The 24979-nt window shown below is 45.0% G+C and overlaps 1 protein-coding gene across 1 annotated transcript in view; it reads right to left on the reverse strand.

Annotated features, from left to right (window-relative positions):
• KIAA1549L (KIAA1549 like) overlaps nucleotides 1–24979 on the reverse strand; it is a 134177-nt gene that overhangs the window by 26376 nt on the left and 82822 nt on the right. The window contains exon 16 of the mRNA XM_027115069.1: nucleotides 3166–3516. Within this exon, the coding sequence (XP_026970870.1) occupies nucleotides 3166–3516 (351 nt within the window). The remainder of the gene's footprint in view (nucleotides 1–3165; nucleotides 3517–24979) is intronic.

Raw genomic sequence — 24979 nt, forward strand, 5'->3', positions numbered from 1 at the left:
TATTTCTCAGTCCATTTCCATTTTTTGGTGGCTTCATTTTTTTAAGTATACGATGCTAATGTTTCTGCCCTTCCTGGCACAACTGCCAACCCTGAATTATAACAAACAGAACCATCCAAGTTTTCATATTCCCACAATGACATTTTTAGATGGTTTTGTTAAATGGAGGCATATGGATGTGGGTTGTGGCATCTTCTTGCCTGTCATTGGAAGACTCAACCCCGTTATTTCAGCTTTTCTCTGAAACCCAGATCTCTTCACAGATTCCCAGAATCTGGCCTCCAGCTAGAGGGGCCCAGTCATTCTTGAGAATCATCTTTAAGCAGAAGTGAAGCTTCCCTGAGCACAGAGCATGCTCTTAAAAGAATGTAACAGAGTAGAAGGAAAAGAAGATGTACTCTCAGAACTGTCAGAGAAAGGGAGATAACGAGTGGAACCCAGGGAAAAGAAGAGAATATTTTTATGACAATGACTACCATTTATCCAGTAATTTGATGTGCTAGGCGCCATATGAAGCACTCTGATTAATATCCGCTAACACGCGTTAGGTGCTTACTAAATGCCAGGACCGTGCTGAGCATTTCACACGAATTATCATCCCTTCCTCACTGCAGCCCTCTTCTCGCCACCATTCTATGGCTGAGGGATCCGAGACAGAGTTACGATCGCTGGCTAAGGTCATTCAGCTGGCGAGTGCCGTTCCACTCTGGGCTGAGGGAAAATTCGGGGACATGGTTAATGTCTGGAATCAGGAAGAATGAGCCAATGACACTGAAGTCAGTGTGGACCAGTATAGCGTGGATACAGGTAACTCTCCCCAGGGGACAGCCACTTTAAGAGGTAGATATAAATGTGGTAAGATTAGAGTGTTTTCTAAATCTCAGTGAGAAAATCCCTTCTTTCCCCATAAAGAAGAGTACCAATTTAATGGGCAATTAGTTAAGAAAACTGTAATTGTGGAAACTATAATACGACTGTCATGGGAAAGTATTTTAAAGTAACAGATTTGCCAGGCTCAGTGAGCATTTTTCTAACTCTTTCTGAAAAAAAGGATATTTGGAATCTCATCTGATGGGAGCATGGCCAGTGGTGGCCCCCAAGTTGCTGACACTCTTCTGGAAGGCAGTGCTTCTTGAACAGATTCAGAAAAGTTCCGTGATGGCAGACGCCAACTCCTATTGCTGAGATCTGGGCATTGCCCCAAAGTCTTCTATTTTAACTTAAACATTATATTAAGAATTTTGCATTTTATTCTACCCATATCTCAGAAAATGGGATGCAAAAAAAGATGTCCCACATTCACTCTATTTCCTTTATTGACTATGCTCTCTGGGTTTGCATATTACAGACTGAGGAAGATGACTCCAATACCAACCAGTTCTCCTTCTGATAATGTCGTACTTCCCCTGAATTGGCTTTTACTGAACGAAAGACCATTAACAGGAAAGACCAGGAAACAAGTATTCTGGCCCACCTGATCATTCAGCATCTCACTGCAGGTTTGTAAGTTAATATTCTTAATAATAAAGTAGTTTTTGTGAGTTTATTCAGCATGATCTGATCACCCTGGAGTGAACAGACAAAATAGAAATTCTGCACCTGCCAACTTAAGGACAAACCCTTGCAGTGACGATGACAGCACTCAAGCACAAGTGTCCCTGCCCCAAAGGCTCAGTTTGAAATAAACTTTGGTCTCTCCTGACAGAGTTTTATCAACAGAGAAAGGCTGGGCCAGAGACTGACATTCAAAGAGAGGGCACCGACAGAAAGAGAGACTGAGGGGATTAGGAGAAGTGTGAAGGGGAGACATCTCAGGGACCTGGTCAGGAGGAATCTGGAGCAAAGAATAAGGAAATTCACAATAGTGTGTAGATTAGGTAGTTACATAGCATAACAGCAGTTTATTAAGTGCCACTGTAGTGTGTGCTTTGGGGGGGGGGTGGTTGGAGTTATCAAAAGGCTCCACAAGCCCATAGGTATCGGAATAGTCTACTGAAAATGAAAGAATACGATGGAGAGACAATGTAACAGCACAAGGCAGGTTGAGAACATGCGCTCTGTCACCAGATGGCCTGGCTTTGGGTCCTGGCTCTGCCCCTTTCTGGCTGTGTGACTTGAACAAGCTGTGTAACCTCAGTTTCCTCATCTGTAAAATAGGGATAAAACTAGTAAACTAGTACTTGTCTCAGAGGCTTGTAGTAAGGACTAAATAAATGAGTTAACATACACATGACACTTAGATCAGTACCTAGTAACAGTGAAGCACTCTATAAATGTTAGCTTTTACTGGGTAATTACATATCACAACGACAATTTATAAAGCTCTATTAATGAGTAACCCTTGGGGATAGGGCATGAAGTATTACAAGGGTGGAATCTATACATATACAAAGCATTGCCTATTATGGTCTGTGGCTTATAAAACTACGTCTGTCTTTTTAAAAAGATATCTGTAGATGCTATGGCGATGAACTAATTATATGCAAACTAATTAAAATCGTTGTTTAAATCATGGAAGCTTTTAGTCATTGGATGCTTTCTCAGATACTGAAGTACAGTTACCACTTAATGAGATAATCATGGCTGAAACTTCTATGACATTTACTGGGTGCCTGGTATTTTTCTAGTACCTCATGTATATCAACTTGGTTAATGTTTACAACCACCCTAGGATATCAGTTATTTTTCTTACCTGTTTACTTTACCTGTAGAAAATTTAAGTCCCCAAGTTACAAAGTCAGCTGGGATTCAAAGTCATGGTACCCGCCTCCAGAGCCTCTGCTGGGAGCCACCAGGCTACACGGCCCCCTAACATGGGGCTCTGCAACACGTTCTGACATTTAAACCAGGGCCTTTAAACGTGGGGTTGTAGAAAACAACCAGTGCATGAAGAGTGAGGTCAGCCCTTCACAGGAGGGATAAAAAAGGGAAGTCATTCTAAAACATATTACGGTCGGACATAAGGGCTTCCTGTGTGTCTGTGTCCACAGGACTAAAAGGCTTAGGCTTGGATCCTGGGTGGAGGACGTGTGAAAGCCCAGCAAAGTTCGTTTCCAAATCCCAAGGTGGCTCATCAGGAAAGTCCCCGCTCTGAAACCCCTGTCGGAACATCCTGGCCGGGGCTGACCTGATGAGGGTAGGCACGCAGAGGGATGTCTGACTTACCGGCCGGGGCAGACTGTACTGGTACATTTCTGGGCGGTAGGTCGGCACCCACTGCACCCCAGCCCTGGGCCGCGTCATGGTCCCAGGAGCGCTGGTCACCACCTCGGAGTAGGGCAGGTGCTGGGCGGAGCCATAGGCCTCCGGGTGCCGGCTCTGGCCTGCGTGTCCTGCGGACGCCAGGCTGAAGGCCTCCTCCAGTAGCATGTGCATCTGTTGCCGGACCTCGTCGATGGAGGGCTGCGAGCTCAGCGTGGAGGTCTCCGAGTGGCCTTTCACCTGCCTCGACCGGGCGTAGCCCCGGGGCTCATTCACTCTGTCAATGTTGGTTTCCTCTATGATTTCAGGCTCAGTCTGTGGGACCAAACAAATGCCCATCGATTTGTTAATGAACTTTCCTTCCCATTAACGATGTCTGTAATTTACTCTAAAACGTTCTGTTTAGGCGCGTGTCATTAGGCATTTGCGCTAATTTATATTAGACCCTAGGCGCCCTCTCCCGGCATTCACACTACAGGGGTAGTCAGCTAGCATTATATCAGTGAGGCCACACTATCTATGTGAACACACACAACTATCTCTGTGAACTTCAGTTTTCTGGACCTTAAGGAATGCATCAGGCTTTGCTAATTCGCATAATGAGGATGAGAAATGGCTTTTCATTGATGACATTAGTGGTATCCTCTAAAACCTTTCAGAGATATTCTCCACCCTTAGGCCTTTCAGGTAAAAGAATCTAGAGCATCTTGTAGTTTACGCCCCAGGGGCTGGTGTTCTAGACCATAGACTAACCCCCTAAATGGTCCTGTGCCCCAGCCATTGAGGGAATGGCTGGTTGCCTGGTGCCAGTTATCAGAGAGAATAACAAAACCACACCTCAAAGCGTAGTGCCCCCTGAGTCAGGAGCTCTGGGATCAGAGTCCAGCAATCCGTGCCTTAACAAGCCCTCCAGGAGATTCTGATGCCTGCTCAAGTTTGAGACCCACTGCTCTAGAATGTTCTTCTGCCTTCTTCCAGTGAACTTTCCATTCGGGGAGCAGTTGCGGTACTCAGATGGGCAGAGAGCTAGGACTTGATCAGCTTCCAGAGCAGGCTGCCTGGACTGTCTTATGTTTGCCTGCTAATGAATGCTTATTTAATAAGTCTGCATGTGTGGCACATTTTGGTCTGAGACTTGCTTCTGTGATAAAATGATAGTGAGGTTGCAGAGACTGGTTAACCCACGTCCACTTCAAGTATGTCCATGGCTACCGCTATCTGCTAAAAGAACCTGAGGGTTCTGTGTGAATAAACTGGCATAGATCAGTTTGCCACCCTGCTGTCCACCCATGACACAAGAAACAGCTGTCACTTTAGGAAAGTTAGACAATACAGATAAGCAAGAGGGAAAAAAATCAAAGAAGTCCATTTACATTTGGCGTAGTTATTCCATTCCTAAACCTATCTGATTTTGTGTGACAGTCCTCTTCCGTGAACAAATGACCCTTTAAAAAGATTTATGTATCTATATCCTGGTTCTAGTTGCTTATAATTATTTTACACAGAGTGAATATTTTCCTACCTGGGTTTCACAGCTTAACTGCTGTGTGACTTTGAGCAATGTCTTAGCTTAGGTTGCTCCAAAAAGCAGAACCTGAGACGTACATTTATATACAGATAATTCATTTTGGAAAAGAATTCCTGGGGACTGGGGGCCTAGAATGAGTAAACTGGGGAAGGAAGAAAAGCTAGTCGCGGTACTGAGTTAACGATTGCTGTGGGCCACAGAGGCTTAATCCCTCTGGGGACCTCCGAGGAATGAGTCAATGACCCTCCAGAGACTGTCCTTGCACTCTGAGATCTGTGCAGGAGCCAGGTGGGCAGAATGGGGTCCCACGGGTGTCCCACAGAATAGTGCAGAGAAGCCACAGGGCAAAGCCAAGAGATGGGGAACTGTTAGGGTAACACAGTCAAGCTGCTACCGTGCAGGGCGGATGCTGCTGCAATGACCAGATCTAAAAGGCGATCCGAAAAGGTAAAAGGGCAGAAAAGATGTTCCAACCAGGACAGTTACTTAACTTTTTGATGTTTCAGTTTCCTCATCTGTAAAATGAGGATAATAATAACTGCCTCAAAGGGTTTTATAAGGACTGAACAAGATGATAGAGGTAAAGAGTTTAGAACAGCAGCACATGGTAAAAACACAGGAATAGTAGCTTTTGTTGTTATCATAATTGTCATTATTATTACTTTTATTCATTCAACCACACGTTATTTCTCACAGATAAAGCACTCGGACATATAGGAATGAGCACAGCAAGAAAATGTCATCAGGGAACCCATTCATTAAAGGGACCCCTTCCCTCCTAAAAATCTAGATGTGGGGCTTCCCTGGTGGTGCAGTGGTTGAGAGTCCACCTGCCGATGCAGGGGACACGGGTTCGTGCCCCGGTCCGGGAAGATCCTACATGCCGCAGAGCGGCTAGGCCTGTGAGCCATGGCCGCTGGGCCTGTGTCCGGAGCCTGCGCCCCGCAACGGGAGAGGCCACAACAGTGAGAGGCCCATGTACCACACAAAAAAAATTAAATTAAAAATAATCTAGATGTGGAAGGTCAGAACTACATTATTTTTCATGTTTTAAACATTTATGTACTTTTCTTTGGTATTAATACACACACATTAGAGAATAAAAAATACAGAAAGCATGAAAAAGAAATTAGACATTTCCTGTAATCTTATCACACAGAATTAGGGCTTAGCTATAGTTCAAGATCAAAAGACAAGATTTTCTGTGGACCTGCAAGTCTAGATTTATCAATGTACATCAACAGTAATTCAGAATACTATTTTTATATTAACGCATGCAAGAATAGATTATGGAGTAGAGTGCAAAATTACCTTCATAATAATAAACAAGAACTCAAAGACATTTCATGCCTGGGTGTATGCCCCCAGACCCTGGGCTGGGGACGCCCCGGGGCCCTCATGCATCGGGGTTCTTTAGGGAAAGGCTTGAAATCCCTCTCCAGGAAACGTGCTCCCAGTGATACCTTCTAGGGTAGTGAATGCAACTTCTGCAAAAAATTTTCTTACAACGCTTAGAACATTCTGAATGGAATTTCAGAGCCGGAAGGGACTTTAGGAGACCATTGAATTCAAGCCCCATTTTACAGATGAGAAACTCAAGGCCAGAGCGGTTAAGTGACTTACCCAATGTCCACCAGAGGTGGCAATGGCAGAGCCTTGCTCTCCCAGCTCCTGCTCCTTGCACATCTTGCCGCACCCCATTACCTCTCACAGTTCCCTGTCAATGCTGGCTGCTACCCACACACGGCCCTTCCTCCTCACATCCCCAGTCTCCCGGATAAATAATGGATGCCTAGTGCTAAGCCACTCCCAGGTGGAAGATTAATGGTGCTGAGGACGGCTATGATTGTTTCCCACACCTGAGCTGGGCTATGCATTTCCAGTCAAACTGGTGGATCAATTATTATGTGAATTTATAGCTGTGACTTCAGCAGGGCAAAAATATATTTCTTAGCAACAACTTCCTACTCACCCATTCTCCCAGGAGCCCTGGGGTGGGGCTGTACTGAGTTCGGGGAGGGGTTCTCCGAGTAAGGCTCAGGGAAGATACTATCTTGGCTGGGGAGGTGGAGACATTCTCCAGAATCCCATTGCATCTACCCCGTTAACACCGCAACGCAAATCAACCTGCGCTTCCCCCCCGCCCCGCGTTTTCATTTTGCGTGGGCAGGGGGCTCCCTTTAACTGGAGGGCCAGAGTCATAACCCAAGTATGACCTCAACGGGTTGGTGCTAAAGAACTCCTTTTCCCACTCTTCTCACTTGCTTTTTTAGCCTCCTGATATCTACAGATGGAAACAAGATGAGCTCTCATTATATCCTGGGATTTCCCCTCTTCACACCTGATTTGCTTATTTAATCTTGAGCAAGTCTGGAAGCTCTGCGCCCATTTCACTTGTCTCTCATGAACTTAGCACAAGACACTTGGCATTCAAGAAAGCTTTGTGAAACTGAACCAAAATAAAAAATTCTGTCAATTGCCCATGGAGTAGAAAGAACTTGAGGTTAAGATAAAGAGCCCTCATTCCCTAACAGATTTCCCCCAACACTGCAGAGCCACAGGCGAGCCACGCAAATTCCCTATGCCTCAGGCTCCTCACCTGAAAAATGGGAGTGTTAACCATGGTCTGGGGAAGTCCCTTCTGGTTCTCACATTCATTGTGATTTAGGTTGATTTCTTGGATGCTATCTGCTCTAAGGGAGCCCAGATTCCTCCTACAATCATCGTGCCTGGGGGGAATCTGATGTCCACTCATAAGGGGAATCCCTCCCCACCCTCTGTATCACCTCCTCCCCATCTCAAAATATCAATATATGAGTAGTGATGTTTGTTCTTTTACTTAACAGATAATCATTGATTTCAACCCTGTGCTTGGCCCTGGGCTGGGATCTGCAGATACAACAATAAATAAGATAGTGTCCCAGCCCTCAAAGAGCTCCCAGTCTATAGAAGGAGACAAATAACAACAACAACAATAATAACAGCGGCTAACGTTTACTAATAGCTTATGTGCTAGACACTGTTATAAGTACTTTATATAGATCCACTTTTTCCTTACAGTAATCTATGAGGCAACGACTATGCCTATCCTTATTTTACAAATGAAGACACTGAGGCATTGAAAGATCAATGCTGCCCATAATTGATGGAGCTGCATTTTGAACCCAGAGAGCCTGATTCCCAGCACCCAAGCTCTTACTCACCACATACATAAACAGGTCCATTACCGTACCACAGATATTGGCTCTGGCAGAGGGATGAACAGATATCTGTGACCAGGAGGACAGACTATAAAATAATAATTGAGGGCTTCCCTGGTGGCACAGTGGTTGAGAGTCTGCCTGCCGATGCAGGGGACACGGGTTCGTGCCCCGGTCCGGGAAGATCCCACATGCCGCGGAGCGGCTCGGCCCGTGAGCCATGGCCGCTGAGCCTGCGCGTGAGGAGCCTGTGCTCCGCAACGGGAGGGGCCACAACAGTGAGAGGCCCACGTACCCCCCCCCAAATAAAATAAATAAAAGTAATAATAATTGAGAAAATCTACCTTATTGATTACTATAAAGATGTAAAGCATCAATATGCAAATATCAAGCGCTTAGAAGAGGGTCTGGCAGACACTCCCATATTATCTCCTCCTCCCCACAGGCTGAGGGTTCCTTTAAGGCTGGGTCAGTGTCTTTTTGTTATATCCACAGCCTCCAATTCAGAGCTTAGCCCAAAGCTGAAACCAGTAATTGCCTGTTAAGCAAAAGAACTGAACAGAGCAGGTGCTCAAAGTTACTTGAGGACCTGTGATATGCTAGCCCTGTGCTGGGTTTTCCACTTGTGGTCCCTCACCAATCCCTGAGGGCCATATGGCTGTACCCGTTTTCCAGATAAGGCGTATGTGTCAACTGGCCTAACCTGCTCCAAGTCCTTCTTCCTAACTTGTACAATTTTGGAAATACCTTTTGCTTTTATTTGACAAAAAGAGGGAGACAGGCACAAAGACACATCTCCCAGTGTTGACTGATGGCTGGCTTGGGTACAAATGTCAGTGGCGTATCTGGCACAGAGAATATATTTTTAAACCTCCTTAACTTGGAGTTTATCATACTAGCCTCTCCAACCTCATACTCCAGAGAAGCACTGGGGCACTTTTTTTTTAAATGATTTTTATAAATTGATCAAGATATACTTCAATAAAAATTCTAAAAAATTAATCAGGGAATGTCTGTTCATGGTAGAAAATTAGAAAACACAGATAAGCAAAAGGAAGAAAATTAAAATCCATTCTAATCCTACCACCAGAGATAACTAATGTTAACATTTTGACCTTTGTGCTTGCCCTTCCAGATGTTTCTATGCATATGAAATAAGATGAAGATTATGAATGGTGGCACATTACGGACACTCTCCTCTCTACTCCCCCACCTCACCCATCACCCCACCCCAGGCAGCTACAAAGAATGCTGACTTGGCCCAAGTCAGTTTCTCCCTCCTCCTCTTCCAAGGAGAGTTCACCACTTGCCACAAGATTCTCTGGCTTTTGTGATGGAGAATAGGAAGTGGGGGAGGGCAATGAGGCAGAAGCGGAGTAGGTGGCAGGATTTTTTTAGTGAGATTTTGGAGAGAGATGCAAAAGCAGCAATAGAGCATGTGAATGGGAAAGGAATTAAGGAAGTTGAAAAAGTATTACTGGGCATGACTGAGAGTTTTCTTGTATCAATATATGAAAATATGAGTAAAGAAGTAGAAGTATTTAAAATCTACTTTTGTCGACATAATTCTTTTGAGTTTAGATACTTTCTCAGAGCCATCTGGGTCATGATTTTATAAACAGAATAATCACACACATATATATTTTATAAATATATATAAATTGAATGTCCCATTATATAAAAATCCTCCTATATATATGAATATATATGGATTTACATATATATAATGGAATTATATATAATATTTGGAAATCTTTTATACAATATTACAAATAAATATCTGTCAATAAAAATATGTATTTATAGGAAATAACCTTAAAGGAGTTCATAGCATTCTGCTATATCGAGTTTTCAACCTACTTTTAAAATTTTTATTTATTTATTTATTTTAATTAATTAATTTATTTTTGGCTACCTTGGGTCTTCGTTGCTGTGCGCGGGCTTTCTCTAGCTGTGGCAAGCGGGGGCTACTCTTCGTTGCGGTGCGCAGGCTTCTCATTGTTGTGGCTTCTCTTGTTGCAGAGCACGGGCTCTAGGCGAGCAGTCTTCAGCAGTTGTGGTACATGGGCTCAGTAGTTGTGGCTCGTGGGCTCTAGAGCGCAGGCTCAGTAGTTGTGGCGCACGGGCTTAGTTGCTCCGTGGCATGTGGGATCTTCCCAGACTAGGGCTCGAACCCTTGTCCCCTGCATTGGCAGGTGGATTCTTAACCACTGTGCCACCAGGGAAGTCCCTACAACCTATTTTTAACTATCCACTATTTTAGGTGGTTTCCCAATATTTTACCATAGGAACAAAGCTGACATATGTATATTGTGATTAAAATTTCGCATATAACCATAAATTTAGCCTTAGGTTAAATTCCTAGAAGTAGAATTACTGGGTTAGAGGAAACGCCCATGTTTAAGATTTTGGATATTTATGGTGTTAAGTGAGCTAGGCTGAGACCTGGGAATCTTTGCTGCAGTGTTTGCACCTGGACAAACATCTCCAGCAACAGAATACAAAGAAACTGTAAGGGACTAAGAATAACTGCACACAAGTGCAGTTGGGACAAATGATGAACAATAAGATACAAAAAGGACACAAACCATTTCTGAGGGTCCTGCGGACGATCCCCGCACACGGGACCACCAACGGGGTGGGCAGGCCACCTAAGCCACGCCTCCTGCCCGACCCATTGGATCCACCCTCACCCTCACCCCACTTAAGGAACCAGCTCACGCCCCCCACCTCAGGGAGTGAGCAAGGGCATGTGTTTCTTGCTCTCATGCCCTCCTGCTGTAGCAGGAGTCCCAAGAAAGTCTTGCCTGAATTCCTAGTCTGGTCTCTTATCAATTTCTATTGAGTAAAGAGACCAAAGACCTGAGCTGGTAATCTAAGTATCCTCAGCAGCAAAGGCCGCAGGAATTGAGAAGAAATTAACGTAATTTCTTCTTCACACCTGAACACACGGGCCTCTGGGCTTGAGCTTTAGGGTGCCCACCGGACGGCGTAAACATCTGCGATCCTTTCAACATTGTCTAAAAGAGCACACCTGTCTCGCGCACCTAGGAAGGCCCATGCAGTGGCTAAGTATTCACATGCCTTCAGCTTCTCTTTGACACACCATGGGAACAAACTTGAAGGAAATTATAGCCCTGCTAGGAACCCTAATTATCTTCTTTCTGGAAAATATTCCATCATATTGCCTGGTCCTAGAACACATTCTGTAGCCCTAAGACTTCATCAAAATTAAAAAACAGCTTTTTTTTTTTTTTTTTTATCATACAAGTAATGAAAAGACAAGCCACCAACCAGGAGAAATATTAGGATTTGTATCCAAAATATATAAGGAATTCCTACAAATAAATAACAAAATGACAACGTCATTTAAAAATTGGGCAAAAGGCTTGAATAGACACCTCATTAAGTAAGGTACATAAATGTTCAATAAATGTACGAAGAAGTGTTCAACATTATGAGTAATTAGGGAAATTACATCATTTCACATTCACTGGAATGGCTAAAATTCAAAAGATTAATCACAAATGTTGGTGAGATTGAGGAGTAGAATTAGAACTGTCAGGATGCTGATGGGAAAGGAAACAGCAGAAATAGTTTGTAAACCTGTTTGCAGTTTCTTAAAAAGTTAAACATACACCTACATTGGGACCCAGAAATTCTACTCCTACATCTTTATCCAAGATAAATAAAAACATATTGTCTTAGTCTGATCCAGCGGCTAGAATAAAATAACACAAACTGGGTGGGTTATAAACAACAAAAGTTGATTTCTCATAGTCCTGGAGGTTGGAAGTCCAAGGGTGCCAGCATGGTTGGGTGAGGGCCCTCTTCCAGGATGCACACTCCTCACTGTATCCTCACATAGAGGAAGGGGCGAGGTTGCTTTGAGGGAATCTCTTTTATAAGGGCGCTAATCCCATTCATGGATTCCACACTCACGACCTGCTCGCCTCCCCAAGGCCCCACGTCCTAATACCAACATATGGGGGTTAGAGTTTCAAAGCCTGAATTTTAGGGGGACACACACATTTAGACTACAGTACATATGTTCACAAAACATATATGTGAAAATGTTTACAGCAGTTTTTTCCTAGTAGCTCCAAACTGGAAACAACCCAAATGTCCAACAATAGGATGATGGATAAATAGTGGTATATTCATACAATGGAATAGTACTCAGTAACCAAAAAATAAACTACTGACACATGCAAAAACATCGATAAATTTTGAGCAAGAGAAGTCAGACACAAGAGTACATACTGAATAAGTCCATTCATATGAAATTCAAGAACAGGTAAAACTATGATAGTAGATATCAGAAAAGTGGTTGCCATCTGAGGTTGTGGTAGTAAAGACTGGCTGAAAGGAGAAATGAGGCAACTTTCCAGAGGTGATGAAAATGTTCTACATTTTGATTGCACTGGTGGTTACAAGGGTATCTACATTTGTCAAAGCCCATCCAATCGTACACTAAAGACCCGTACACGTTATCATATATAAATTTGGCTTAATGAAACAAACAACATGGGTTGGCATCATAGCTGGTTTGATGGGGATGGTAGGGAAGGTCTCTCTGCAGAGGTGACATTTATGGAGACCTGAAGGAAAATGGGGTGGCCATGTGAAGATCATAGGAAAGCTTATGAAAAGTCCTGAGATGGGAAAAGCTTACAGTATTTGAGGATGAGAAAAGTAACTGTTATGGGCTGAATTGTGTCCCCATCCCTACCCTGACCCCACAAATTCCTATGTTAAAGTCCTAACTATGACTGTATTTGGTGATAGGGTCTTTACAGAGATAAGTTAAAATGAGGTCATTAGAGTGGGCCCTAATTCAATACGACTGGCATCCTCATAGGAAGAAGAAATTTGGACACAGACATGTAAAGAGGGAAGGCAATGTGAAGACAGGGAGAAGACCACCAGCTAGAAGCCAAGGAGAGAGACCTGGAACAGATCCTTCCCTCACAGCCCTCAGAAGGAAGCCACCCTGCCAACACCTTGATCTCAGGCTTCCAGCCTCCAGAACTGTGAGAAAATAAATGTCAGTTGTTTTAAGTCATCAGGTCTGTGGTACTTTGCGATGGCAGTCCGAGCTGACTAATAAATACATGGACCATGTGGCTGAAGCTCCAACTGTCAGGAGATGTGGCTGGAGAGGCAGGCAGGGGCCAGATCCTGTAGGGTCTTGAAGGCCATGGTAAGAAGGCTGGACTGTCTTCAAAGGGCAATGGGAAAGTGTTGAAGAAATTTAAGCCAGGTTGAAATGTGATTGGAATTTATGGGAGGTCAGTTAGAAGGCTCTTGCAATAATCCAGGCAAAGAGAGAGATGGCAGGGGCTTGGATTAGGGTGGTCATGGACAAAGACAATGCAGCTGAGTTCAAGATGCATTTTGGAAGAGGGCTGATAGGACTTGCAGATAGTGACATGTGGGGATATAGGGAAGGAGTCAGAGCTGAGACCCTTTACCAAGAAAGGGCATCCTGCTACACGGTCTCCTTGATGTTCTCTGAGCTCCTCAAGCACGCATCTTCCTCTGGGCGCTTCAACTTGCTACACCTTCTGCCCAGAATGCTCTTCCCCTGGGGGTCAGCCTGGCTGGCTTCCTCACTTCAGGTCCCTGCTCAAAAGTCACTTCCCCAGAGAGCCCTACTTTGGTCAACCTATGAAGAGCACCTCCTGATAGTCTATATTTTCTACGTTCTTCTATATTCAATATTCCATAGCCTTGCCCTCCTTTAGGTCCCTCCATAGTGTTTCTGACATTGTGCTGTGTATCTATGGGCTTACGTGTTTGTTATCTGTTCCCCTTGCTGGAATATAAGTGTCATGAGGGTAGGGACTTTGTCATGTGTCCTGTTGCATCCCAGAATGGCGAATAGTAGAACTTTAATAAATGCTCATTGAATGAATGAATGGATGGAAATTAATCTTAAAAGAAGCCTGGAGAATTTCTGCTCAGAAGTCTTTAACAGTAAAAGACAATTCCAAACGTCTAAAATGAATTAGGCAGTCTTATCTAGAATGGAATTGAAGAGGAAGGATGAAGGACTGGGGAAGCCATTTATTCTAGAATTTCTTGAGTTATGAGCCCCAAAGTGGACAGATGTCTTACAAGGTCATACTTTCCAGGACACACAAGCGTGTGCAACAGCACTTTGCCCCACCCAGGCACTTCATTTCTGAAGCACAAAAATGTGAAGGTTCTCTCTAAAATTTGCCCCAAAGCCCTGATTGTCAACTCAGCACCAATCACAGCTCTATCTAACATGGAGAACAGATTCTGAGCAAATTCTGCATCTTCACAGCAAGAGCCCCAAGATCAAGTGTGGGTTTCAGCAAGATACGTCTCTGGGCCATATGGCCATGATGAACTGATCTGGCTCCATGACCAGCTTTCTCTCCACCAACAGGGTCCCTTGGGCAACACAAAACTACTGCTTCTCTCTGTTCAATGTCTGCTCTGGCTATTACAGCCCCACTGCAAGTCCTGCTTGTCACTGAGTAAGCAGAGACATTTACAAAGCCACTGGTGAAAACCAAAGTTCAAGGAGTTTTCACTTCCCCTGTGAGGAGAAGAGCTATCACGACACAGGGTCAGCTTCCTCCTGAGCCTACATCTCAAAACCTTCTCTGACAATAGAGGGAGATTGGTATCCCTCAGAACAGACAGGGGGGTTCAAAATAATGGTGAATGATTTCTCTTCTGCAACAGGCTGTACAAAAAGAATTTGTTAAAAATCTCAGCAAAATTTCAAGTTTCACTCTGATTGCCTTCCAAAGGATGACCCACAATCACTTCCAAGCTACAGGGACATGAAAACAGCATGCTGTTTCTGTCTCAGATGAGTAGAAAAAACCTTACAGCGTCTCTCATAGATTTCTAAAGAAGAGGGACATTCTTTTTCTTTCTCATATTCCAAAGAGTGACCCATAATTACACTGAAATTATGGGGATAGACAATCAAGGGTAAAAGAAGGTGTCCAATGTCCTCAGCAAATGGACAAGTCTCAGCTTTACTCGCTGCTCCCAAAGCAAAACGTCTTCATCCTGAAGCAGGAGCCTCAGGAACCGGCTCCATCCTCTTGTCTTTCTCCCCATGACCTGCTGCCCTCCACAGAGCAGTGGAAATTCAATTACTGAGCAAATCACATTTACCAAGTTATAACCACTGGCAACCCCGGGTCTGGCAAAGCGTGCTCTTAGAGGTCACCTCTGGAAGTCTGGCCTGTGTCAGGGCAACGGGGGGAAGGTCTCAGGCACCCTTTACAAAGCCCTTCTCCAGCCCCATCATGCTGGAGAAAGGCACTCTTTGAGGAATACAATCCTCTCTTTAGTGTGTACAATTCTGATCACCATGTGTGAGTTTTTCCCCACACATCCAGTTCTTGGACATCAGCTGGGCATCCTACAGTTCAACTCAATTCTGATTCTACCTGGAGAAAGCATCAGATTCCACAGGTTAAGAGCTCAGCTCCACCAGACTGCCCCCCACCCCACCCCACCAACCGCTTCAGATGCCAGTCACAAGTCCAGGTTGTCACCTGTGCTTCTGACCAGTCAGCTATAGACTGGAGGTTCCAACAACTCCCTCCTCAGGTTCAGCTGTAATGGCTCAGAGAACTCAGAGAAACATTTTACGTACTAGATTTCTGGTTTATTATTAAAAGATATAAATCAGGAACAGCCAGATGGAAGAGAGGCATAGGGCAAGTTATGGGGAAGGTCAAGGAGTTTCCATGCTCTCTGAGGGTGCCACTCTCCCCAATCTCCACGTGTTCACCAACCCGGAAGCTCTCCGAACCCAGTCCTTTTAGGTTTTTAATGGAGGCTTCATTACATAGGCACGATTGACTAATCACTGGAAATTGAACTTGATCTCTAGCCCCTCTTCCCTTCCTGGAGGTCAGGGGGTGGGAGTGGGACTGAAAGTTCCAACCCTTAATCACACGGTGGGCTCCACTGGCAACCAGCCCCCATCCTTAGGTGTTTTCTACGTCACCTCATTAACATAAAGGACATTTAATGCTCCCATCACTCAGGAAATCCCAAGGGGTTTTGGAGCTCCGGGCCAGCAACAAGGACCAAGACCAAATAATCTATTTCTTATTATAAATCACAATATCACAGTGGGTGAGACAATTCACAGCAGTCCTGCGATGTCTAAAGTGCTAGAATGGAAAAGAAACAGAAAAAAGAGTATCCCTCTCTCCCTCATGGAATCTGTTAGCCACAGGTACAACAGCTAATGTTCACTGTGCATCTTCTAGGTGCTTTACCTGCATTAATTCATTTAATCCTCACAACAACCCTATAAGGCAGGTTCAACCTGCATGCCCATTTTCCAGGTGGAGAAACTAAAACAGGTAGGTGAAGTAACTAGCCCAGCTTCACACTGCCAGTGTCTAGCCAAGCTGGACTGTGAACCCAGCTTAGCTCCAGAGGCCGTGAGCATAACCATTACACAGTACTGATTGTGAATGTGGAGAACATTCACAATACATGAGCCAGAGTCAACTAATGACTAATACGTTTTAAAAAACCAAGCTGAGGGCTTCCCTGGTGGCGCAGTGGTTGAAAGTCCACCTGCCGATGCAGGGGACACGGGTTTGTGCCCCGGTCTGGGAAGATCTCACATGCCGCGGAGCGGCTGGGCCCGTGAACCATGGTCGCTGAGCCTGCGCGTCCGGAGCCTGTGCTCCGCAACGGGAGAGGCCGCAACAGTGAGAGGCGCGCGTACCGCAAAAAAATAAAAAATAAAAAAAATAAAAAATAAAATAAAAAATCCACCTGAAAGTAAACACACAAGAATGGCTTTCTCTCGTGGGAAGTTATTTTGCTTTTTGCTCTTGAGACGAGTCATCACCTGCTTCTTCTCATCTTCTTAGCTGAGTTGGCCCTGCAGGCAGCAAGGGGACTCAGGCTCAATTTTGAGAGCCGACACGAATCCGCAGCCAAACAGGCTCTCCCTGTCACCAACTCAAATCTGCTCTTCCTCCTTTCACCTCTTGAAAAAGCCAGACAGACCCACAAAATCCCTCTTGGTCATGGGCTTATCGCCATGCCGATCTTTCCCTTTATGGACGGTCAACCAAAGAGGTGTTTGTCCCACAACTGAGACTGGAAGGACAAGTGACATGGAGGACTGTGCTGGTTTTGCCCCTTAAAAGGCCCAAAGATTGATGTTCCTCAAGTCACAGGTACTGTAATGGCCTGAGCATCCCTCCACTCCTCTCCCTGGGTCTCAGACAGGGGCTCTGGCGGGGGGCCGGCAGGGACTAATAAGCCTGTCCCAGCTCTGCTGCTGAGGTCTGACTGGGTTAAATCAATCAGTATAAGCCCCCTCCCCCACCCCATCCCTTGATACAGGGGTGGGGTGGTCACTTGACCTACGGTGGCTCAGTTAGAGCAAAACCCATAAGCTTCGTTTCATGGCTGGGAAAAGAGATATTCTCTCTTGCGTTGGCCAACGCAGTATGTAGACACGAGGCCCGAGGCTGCTGCAGCCATTTCCTACGGGAGAGAATCAACCTGTAGATGAACCCAAAGCATGAGGGGGACAGCACTGCATAACGCAGAGAAAAGGAAAGGGAGCATCAATCAGACCAGTCCCGGATTTACTGTACCCAATACATGCCCTTAATGAGTAGAGACAGTCTGAGTTGGGTTCAGTTTTCTGTTATTTTAGCCAAAGCATCCTAACTGATAACCACCATTTAGACTGAACTTCAAACAGTAACAGGCATTTGTCTACAGTGTTGATAAGCCAGTCAAATCAACCGTTTATCTGGCTCAGAGCGAAATCTGCCCCATATTTTCAAGTCTCAGCTCCGGAGTCACTTCTGGTTGACACTTGCTCGTTCATTTGCTCAAAACACAGAGACACGGCATCTAATAGGCGCTGGTTCTCATTCTGAGTGCCGAGGCTCCCAGGATGAAGAAGACATGATTCCTGTCCTTGAGGAGGGCAGAGGGGGAAATAATATATATAAACGCACAGAGGGAGAATGGGGAGTAAGGGCTTTGATGGGGGTGAGTCCCAGGTGCTCCTGGAACACGAGGGACGGCATTTAAGTCAGACCACAGACGTGGGGTCGAGGAAAAGATTCTCGGGGAGATGATGCTTAACCGAGTTCTGAAAGCATTGCCTGAACAGGCAGTTCTCAACTGGGGTACCCCAGGGTACACTCAGCAGTGTCTGGAGGCATTTTTTGGCTCTCACAACTGGGAGGTGCTACTGGCAGCTGGTGGGTAGAGGCCAGGGATGCCGCTAACCATCATACAATGCACAGGACAGCCCTCCACACAAAGAATTATCCAGCCCCAAATATCAACAGTGCTGAAGTTGAGAAACCTCGGCCTGCGCTAAGCCGGAGGGAAGGGATGTTCTGAGAAGAGGGATGAGCACATGCAAAGACGCAGAGAGGTGAAATCACAGGGCAAGTCTGGGAAGGGCGTGTAGGGCCGCAGCCAAGGGGTGGATCAGAAGCAGCCGCTGCGGCCAGAAGGGCAGGCCCAGGCCAGCCAGAGCAGATGAGTCCTGAGCTGGAAGCTCAGAGTTTGAGTCTTATGCCCAAGCCCTGAGGAGGTACTGAAGGATTTTAAACAAGGGTATGTGTTTTAGAAGGTTTCCTCTGGCAGCCGTGGGACAGACAGGAAGAGACCTTCAGGAAGACTTCCTGTTCCCATCCAAGTTCACTGGCACAACCGGCTGCATATGTCTCTACCTGTCTCCTCCACTAGTCTGCAAAAGCGCCTCGGGGCAAGCACTAGTTAATCTACCTTTCTCTTCTCCATAGAGCCTCGTACAGGTAGTCACATGTGGGGCTTAGATGCCAATGCCAGCAGAGAAGGGAAAAATCATGTAGTTAAACCTTTGAGAAGTCCTTAAATCATCCATATGGTACAGCATGCATGGCCTGTGTGTACCATCTTACAGAACAATATGTAAGAAGAAACAGATCACCTGTAATGCATGATACGAACAGAATACAGACAAAAGCTATTTTTTTGCAATATTTAAAATTCTTTCCTTTGTCTTACAGGGTCTATATTCCCGAATTTGCGTATGTTAAACGCAATATGATGCAGTGGTTCCACTGCACGTGAGAAATGCTTGCTAGAGGAAATGAAGGGGTAGCAACTACCAAGGGGTGTTCTCATTTGTCCCCTGGCCTTCGGCTCCTGCAGGACTTCAAGGGCCACAGTGGGCCAAGGAACACCAGGGTTGGGAGGCACTAGCGTGGGGTGGATGGTGCTGTGCTGCTCAGGACTCCAGGGCTCCTTCCCGAGCTGCTGGGCATGCCGCCAGCCCTCAGGTGTCAACTGGGAATCGCCCTCGCTCTCCCCGGGCATTATTGGGAACCGGCAGTGGCAACTCTCTCGCTGGGAATCGTCCTTGGCTAAAGAGAGCTGCCTCTCCCAAGGACACCTAGGGACTGGCCAGTGCTAGAGGATAAGAGCCCAGATGCGTCTCGAAAACCCGGGAGAGCTCTTCGGGGCCATGTGAGCTACAGAGCTCCCCGTGGGGTCAGCTGAGGGCTTGTAGTTCCTGTACCATAGCCCGACCTTTAACTCTGTCCAATCCTGCTTCCTTCCCTTCCCCTACAGGTGTCCATACCAAGAGCATGCTGGGGACGCCGGCCTGCAGTAAGTGGCTGCCCTAGTCAAGAGGCTAAGAGGTCTCAGAGCTCAGAAGAGGCAGGGTGAGTAGGCGGGTACCAAGAGCAGGAACAGGCAGCGTCCAGAGCACAGGGAACCAGCGAGAACGGGCAGGCAGATGGCACCGGAGTGCTCACTAAGGAAGGGAAGCGGTTTGTCTCCTGCCCAGTGGGAACCTGCCGGCACGGGAGGGAAAGTTCAGCAGGGGAGGCCTGGCACCAAGTGGGGTCACTAGGCGGTCCTGAAACCTGGCCTTCCACCCCCAAAATCTGCAAACAAGAATCTACTTCCTGCTCTCCACCTGCCAAGAGGCCTCCATCTTTGTGGGATTAACAAGCATTTCCGTGGGCAGCCACCAGCCCGCTGGGGTCTGGACGACACCAAAAGGCTCACTGCACCACCAAACACCTCCACCTCTGCCTCAGCCTCAACCAGGGAGCCTGCTCTCCCATTATCAGATACTTCCCTGGGATTAAAGGCCCCTGTTAAAACATAATGTACGATAAGTTAACTTGAGATAATATACCAAGCCAGGCTTATTAGCAGCTTAAACTAGCTGGCAGAGGCAGGAGAAAGAAATGAAAGGCTGAGATGGGAGACATCTGTAAGGCAGTTCTACGTGGGATGCTTAGGAGGTGATGGTGTTGGGGTCAGGGCCAACACAGGGCACCTAGTTCAGAGGGCAATGGCAGGTTGCTTCTGGTAAAGGACAAAACCCCCAAATCCAACCATCTGCTTCCCAATGAAAGCAAAAGTTGGTTGTAACTTAACTGGGCACATCAGGCAGTGCCAGGGCATCCTTGTGCTTTGCCTTGGTCTCTAACTATCATGTCAAAGCCATAAGACGCTGGGGGAGGGAGGGGAGAGGTGAGCAGGAGAGACTCCCATTAATAATAGGATTTACAAGTTTACTGAGAAGGCCCCAGACGTGCTGTATGCTATCTCAGGCAGTCAGGGGCCTTCCAGATCATATTTCATCTCCCTGAAAATGGAAACCATCAAAACAACTGTTCCAATCCCTTGGCCTCCTTCCAGTAACCACTGTTCACCTGGAACAAAGGAAACTGTCTTCATTGTCAGCCGAGAGACGCCAGCAAGATAAACAGCCCATCACACACAATACAGTGCACCCAGCCTGCAGCCTGGGTGGGTACTGAGCTCTGAGCGGTGTTTCCATCTTCCTCTTTGCTATGCTTTCCTCCACCAGTTCCCCCAAATGCTTCCCAAATATTGCTCTGCCTGGTAATTCTCTATCTTGCTTTTACCCCGTGCCACGGTAGGAATGTTGGACCAGGCCTTGGCAACCTCTTTTTTACACACTTTCCTGTAGCTCGAAGGCTAACAGCTAACATGCACTTGGGGCCCTCCAGGAGGAACTGGCTGTGATTGAGACTTAGGTTCTGTCAATTAAATGCACTAGTGTGTGGTTTGGACCAAGGGAATGAGGCAGGGCCCATCTTTCTGCTGGTCAGCAGTTCCAGGGCAGCCCACTTCCCTCACCTTGTTGCTTGGGGCACAAGCAGTGGCCCCTCTGCAGGGCCAGCCCTGCGGTTTTGTTCTCAGTCTTTCCTGGAACACTCCTCCAGCCCTCTGATAATTGTGGGAGCACCTAATTCCTTATAGTCCCTTTTTGTCTGTTTAAAATGGCTCAATGTGAGTCCTCCTGCCGATGCAGGGGACACGGGGTCGTGCCCGGTCCGGGAAGATCCCACATGCCGCGGAGCGACTGGGCCCGTGAGCCATGGCCGCGGAGCCTGTGCGTCCGGAGCCTGTGCTCCGCAATGGGAGAGGCCACGACAGCGAGAGGCCCGTGTACCGCAAAGAAAAAAAAAAAAAAGGCTTGATGTTTTCTGTTTTCTGCAGCTGAACCTTGCCTGCTGTAGCGCCCCTCTTTGTAGGTTTACAAACTCTTCAGTTGTAAAATCATCTGGTTTCCGCTAACATATCAAAACATTTCCCCCAAGGTTGTAATAGTGCTGGTGATGGCTACATCAGAGCCTTCGACATCACCTCTACTGAGACGCATCAATGGATCAATCATCCTTCTTAACATTTTCACTCACTGCCCACATGTTTGTTAAGGTCTGAGCACCGCCAGGGTGTGGAATTCCAGACACGGTGCTGGAGAGAAACTAAGGGAAATGCTTGTAAAGCTCTCTACTCCTGGGAGGTCAGCACTCATTTTCAACATTATAATTCAAACCATTGTTTCAGAGACGCTCTCGTGGCCAAGGCACATAGCTGACCCTATTCCTGTCATAGGTTTTTGAAGTCCAAATGCAAATCAAGGTTGAGGAAGTGCGTTTCTATTTCTGGGGAATGATTTGATTATTACTTGCCCTTTGGAAGCAAAGACTGATTCATCATCCACATACAGGGGTTAACAATTTGGCTGATGTAGGAAAAAACAGTTGGGTCTTTATTCTGCCTGAGAAATCACATTTGGGGCATTTTCTTTTCCTTTCCCCACTGCTTCATTATTTTCTGTATGACTTTCATTTGGAAAATAACATTTAAAAAAAATTTCAAATAGTTATTTTTGTTTTGAAATATTAGGCTGACATTATCTTTTCTACTCACTTTCTGCACTTGGAGGAATTAATTTCAAAGTTACTTTAAAGCTATGATCTGTCCTTGTTAGGACGGGTCAGTTTTGGACATCCTTCTAAAATCATGCCTTCTTCTAAAAGGGGTACCTCCTTCTGAAAATTACTATCCAAGTGAGCCCCAGTAAATGCCAGGAGTGTGTGGCATCCCTTAGCTGTTAGGGTGGCAAAGTGGTTGAGAATTCTTGCTGCAAAACACAGGGATTCCCAAACCCCTTGGAGCTAAGAGTCTCTCTTCCGTAGGCCCTCACTCTTCCTGTTCAGTGAAAAATTCTGAAACAATCCAGGCTGCCATCAGTCCTGGGACTAAGATTTTCCCATGAAGAGTGTTTGTTGGCTTATTTGTTTATTTATTCATTTATTTTTACATGCAGGTGTTTCCTTTGGGACTCTAAAGCAGGCAACCTTTGAAAAGTTCACACTTAAATCAACCTCCTGGTGCTTTTGTTTCTACCATGTCAAGGAGCTGGTCCTGACAAACCTCTTAGATAGCCTCATCCATCAGAGGGAAGACAGCCGAAGCAAGATGAACTACAATCCTGCAGCCTGTGGAACAAAAACCACATTCACAGAAAGAGAGACAACATGAAAAGGCAGAGGGCTATGTATCAGATGAAGGAACAAGATAAAACCCCAGAAAAACAACTAAATGAAGTGGAGACAGGCAACCTTTCAGAAAAAGAATTCAGAATAATGATAGTGAAGATGATACAGGACCTCAGAAAAAGAATGGAGGCAAAGATCGAGAAGATGCAAGAAATGTTTAACAGAGACCTAGAAAAATTAAAGAACAAACAAACAGAGATGAACAATACAATAACTGAAATGAAAAATACAATAACAAATGAAAAATACACTAGAAGGAATCAACAGCAGAATAACTGAGGCAGAAGAAGGGATAAGTGACCTGGAAGACAGAATGGTGGAATTCACTGCCACAGAACAGAATAAAGAAAAAAGAATGAAAAGAAATGAAGACAGCCTAAGAGACCTCTGGGACAACATTAAATGCAACAACATTTGCATTATAGGGGTCCCAGAAGGAGAAGAGAGAGAGAAAGGACCCGAGAAAATATTTGAAGAGATTATAGTCGAAATCTTCCCTAACATGGGAAAGGAAATAGCCACTCAAGTCCAGGAAGTGCAGAGAGAACCAGGCAGGATAAACCCAAGGAGAAACACGACAAGACACATAGTAATCAAATTGACAAAAATTAAAGACAAAAATTATTGAAAGCAACAAAGGAAAAATGGCAAATAACATACAAGGGAACTCCCATAAGGTTAACAGTTGATTTCTCAGCAGAAACTCTACAAGCCAGAAGGGAGTGGCATGGTATATTTAAAGTGATGAAAGGAAAGAATGTACAACCAAGATTACTCTAGCCGGCAAGGATCTCATTCAGATTCGACACAGAAATCAAAAGCTTTACAGACAAGCAAAAGCTAAGAGAATTCAGCAACACCAAGCCAGCTCTACAACAAATGCTAAAGGAACTTCTCTAAGTGGGAAACACAAGAGAAGAAAAGGACCTACAAAAACAAACCCATAACAATTAAGAAAATGGTAATAGGAACATACATATCGATAATTACCTCAAATGTGAATGGATTAAATGTTCCAACCAAAAGACACAGGCTTGCTGAATGCACACAAAAACAAAACCCATATATATGCTGTCTACAAGAGACCCACCTCAGACCTACGGACACATACAGACTGAAAGTGAGGGGATGGAAAAAGAATTCCATGCAAATGGAAATCAAAAGAAAGCTGGAGTAGCAATACTCATATCAGATAAAATAGACTTTAAAATAAAGAATGTTACAAGAGACAAGGAAGGACACTACATAATTATCAAGGGATCAATCCAAGAAGAAGATATAACAATTATAAATATATATGCACACAACATAGGAGCACCTCAATACATAAGGCAACTGCTAGCAGCTATAAAAGAGGAAATTGACAGTAACACAATAATAGTGGGGGACGTTAACACCTCACTTACACCAAAGACAGATCATCCAAACAGAAAATTAATAAGGAAACACAAGCTTTAAATGACACAACAGACCAGATAGATTTAATTGATATTTATAGGACATTCCATCCAAAAACAGCAGATTACACTTTCTTCTCAAGTGCACACGGAACCTTCTACAGGATAGATCACATCTTGGGTCACAAATTAAGCCTCAGAAAATTTAAGAAAATTGAAATCATATCAAGCATCTTTTCTGACCACGACGCTATGTGATTAGAAATCAATTACAGGGAAGAAAACGTAAAAACACAAACACGTGGAGGCTAAACAATACGTTACCAAATAACCAAGAGATCACTGAAGAAATCAAAGAGGAAATAAAAAATACCTAGAGAAAAATTACAATGAAAACACAACAATCCAAAACCTATGGGATGCAGCAAAAGCAGTTCTGAGAAGGAAGTTTAGAGCAATACAAGCCTACCTCAAGAAACAACAAAAATCTCAAATAAACAATCTAAGCTTACACTTAAAGGAACAAGAGAAAGAAGAACAAACAAAACCCAAAGTTAGTAGAAGGAAAGAAATCATAAAGATCAGAGGAGAAATAAATGAAATAGTAACAAAGAAAACAATAGCAAAGATCAATACAACTAAAACCTGGTTCTGTGAGAAGATAAACAAAATTGATAAACCATTAGCCAGACTCATCAAGAAAAGGAGGGAGAGGACTCAAATCAATAAACTTAGAAATGAAAAAGGAGAAGTTACAACAGACACCGCAGAAAT

The sequence above is a fragment of the Aethalodelphis obliquidens genome, unplaced genomic scaffold (genome assembly GCF_003676395.1).
Source record: "Aethalodelphis obliquidens isolate GAN/ISIS:26980383/991018 unplaced genomic scaffold, ASM367639v1 scaffold14, whole genome shotgun sequence".
Classification (NCBI taxonomy): Eukaryota; Metazoa; Chordata; class Mammalia; order Artiodactyla; family Delphinidae; genus Aethalodelphis; species Aethalodelphis obliquidens.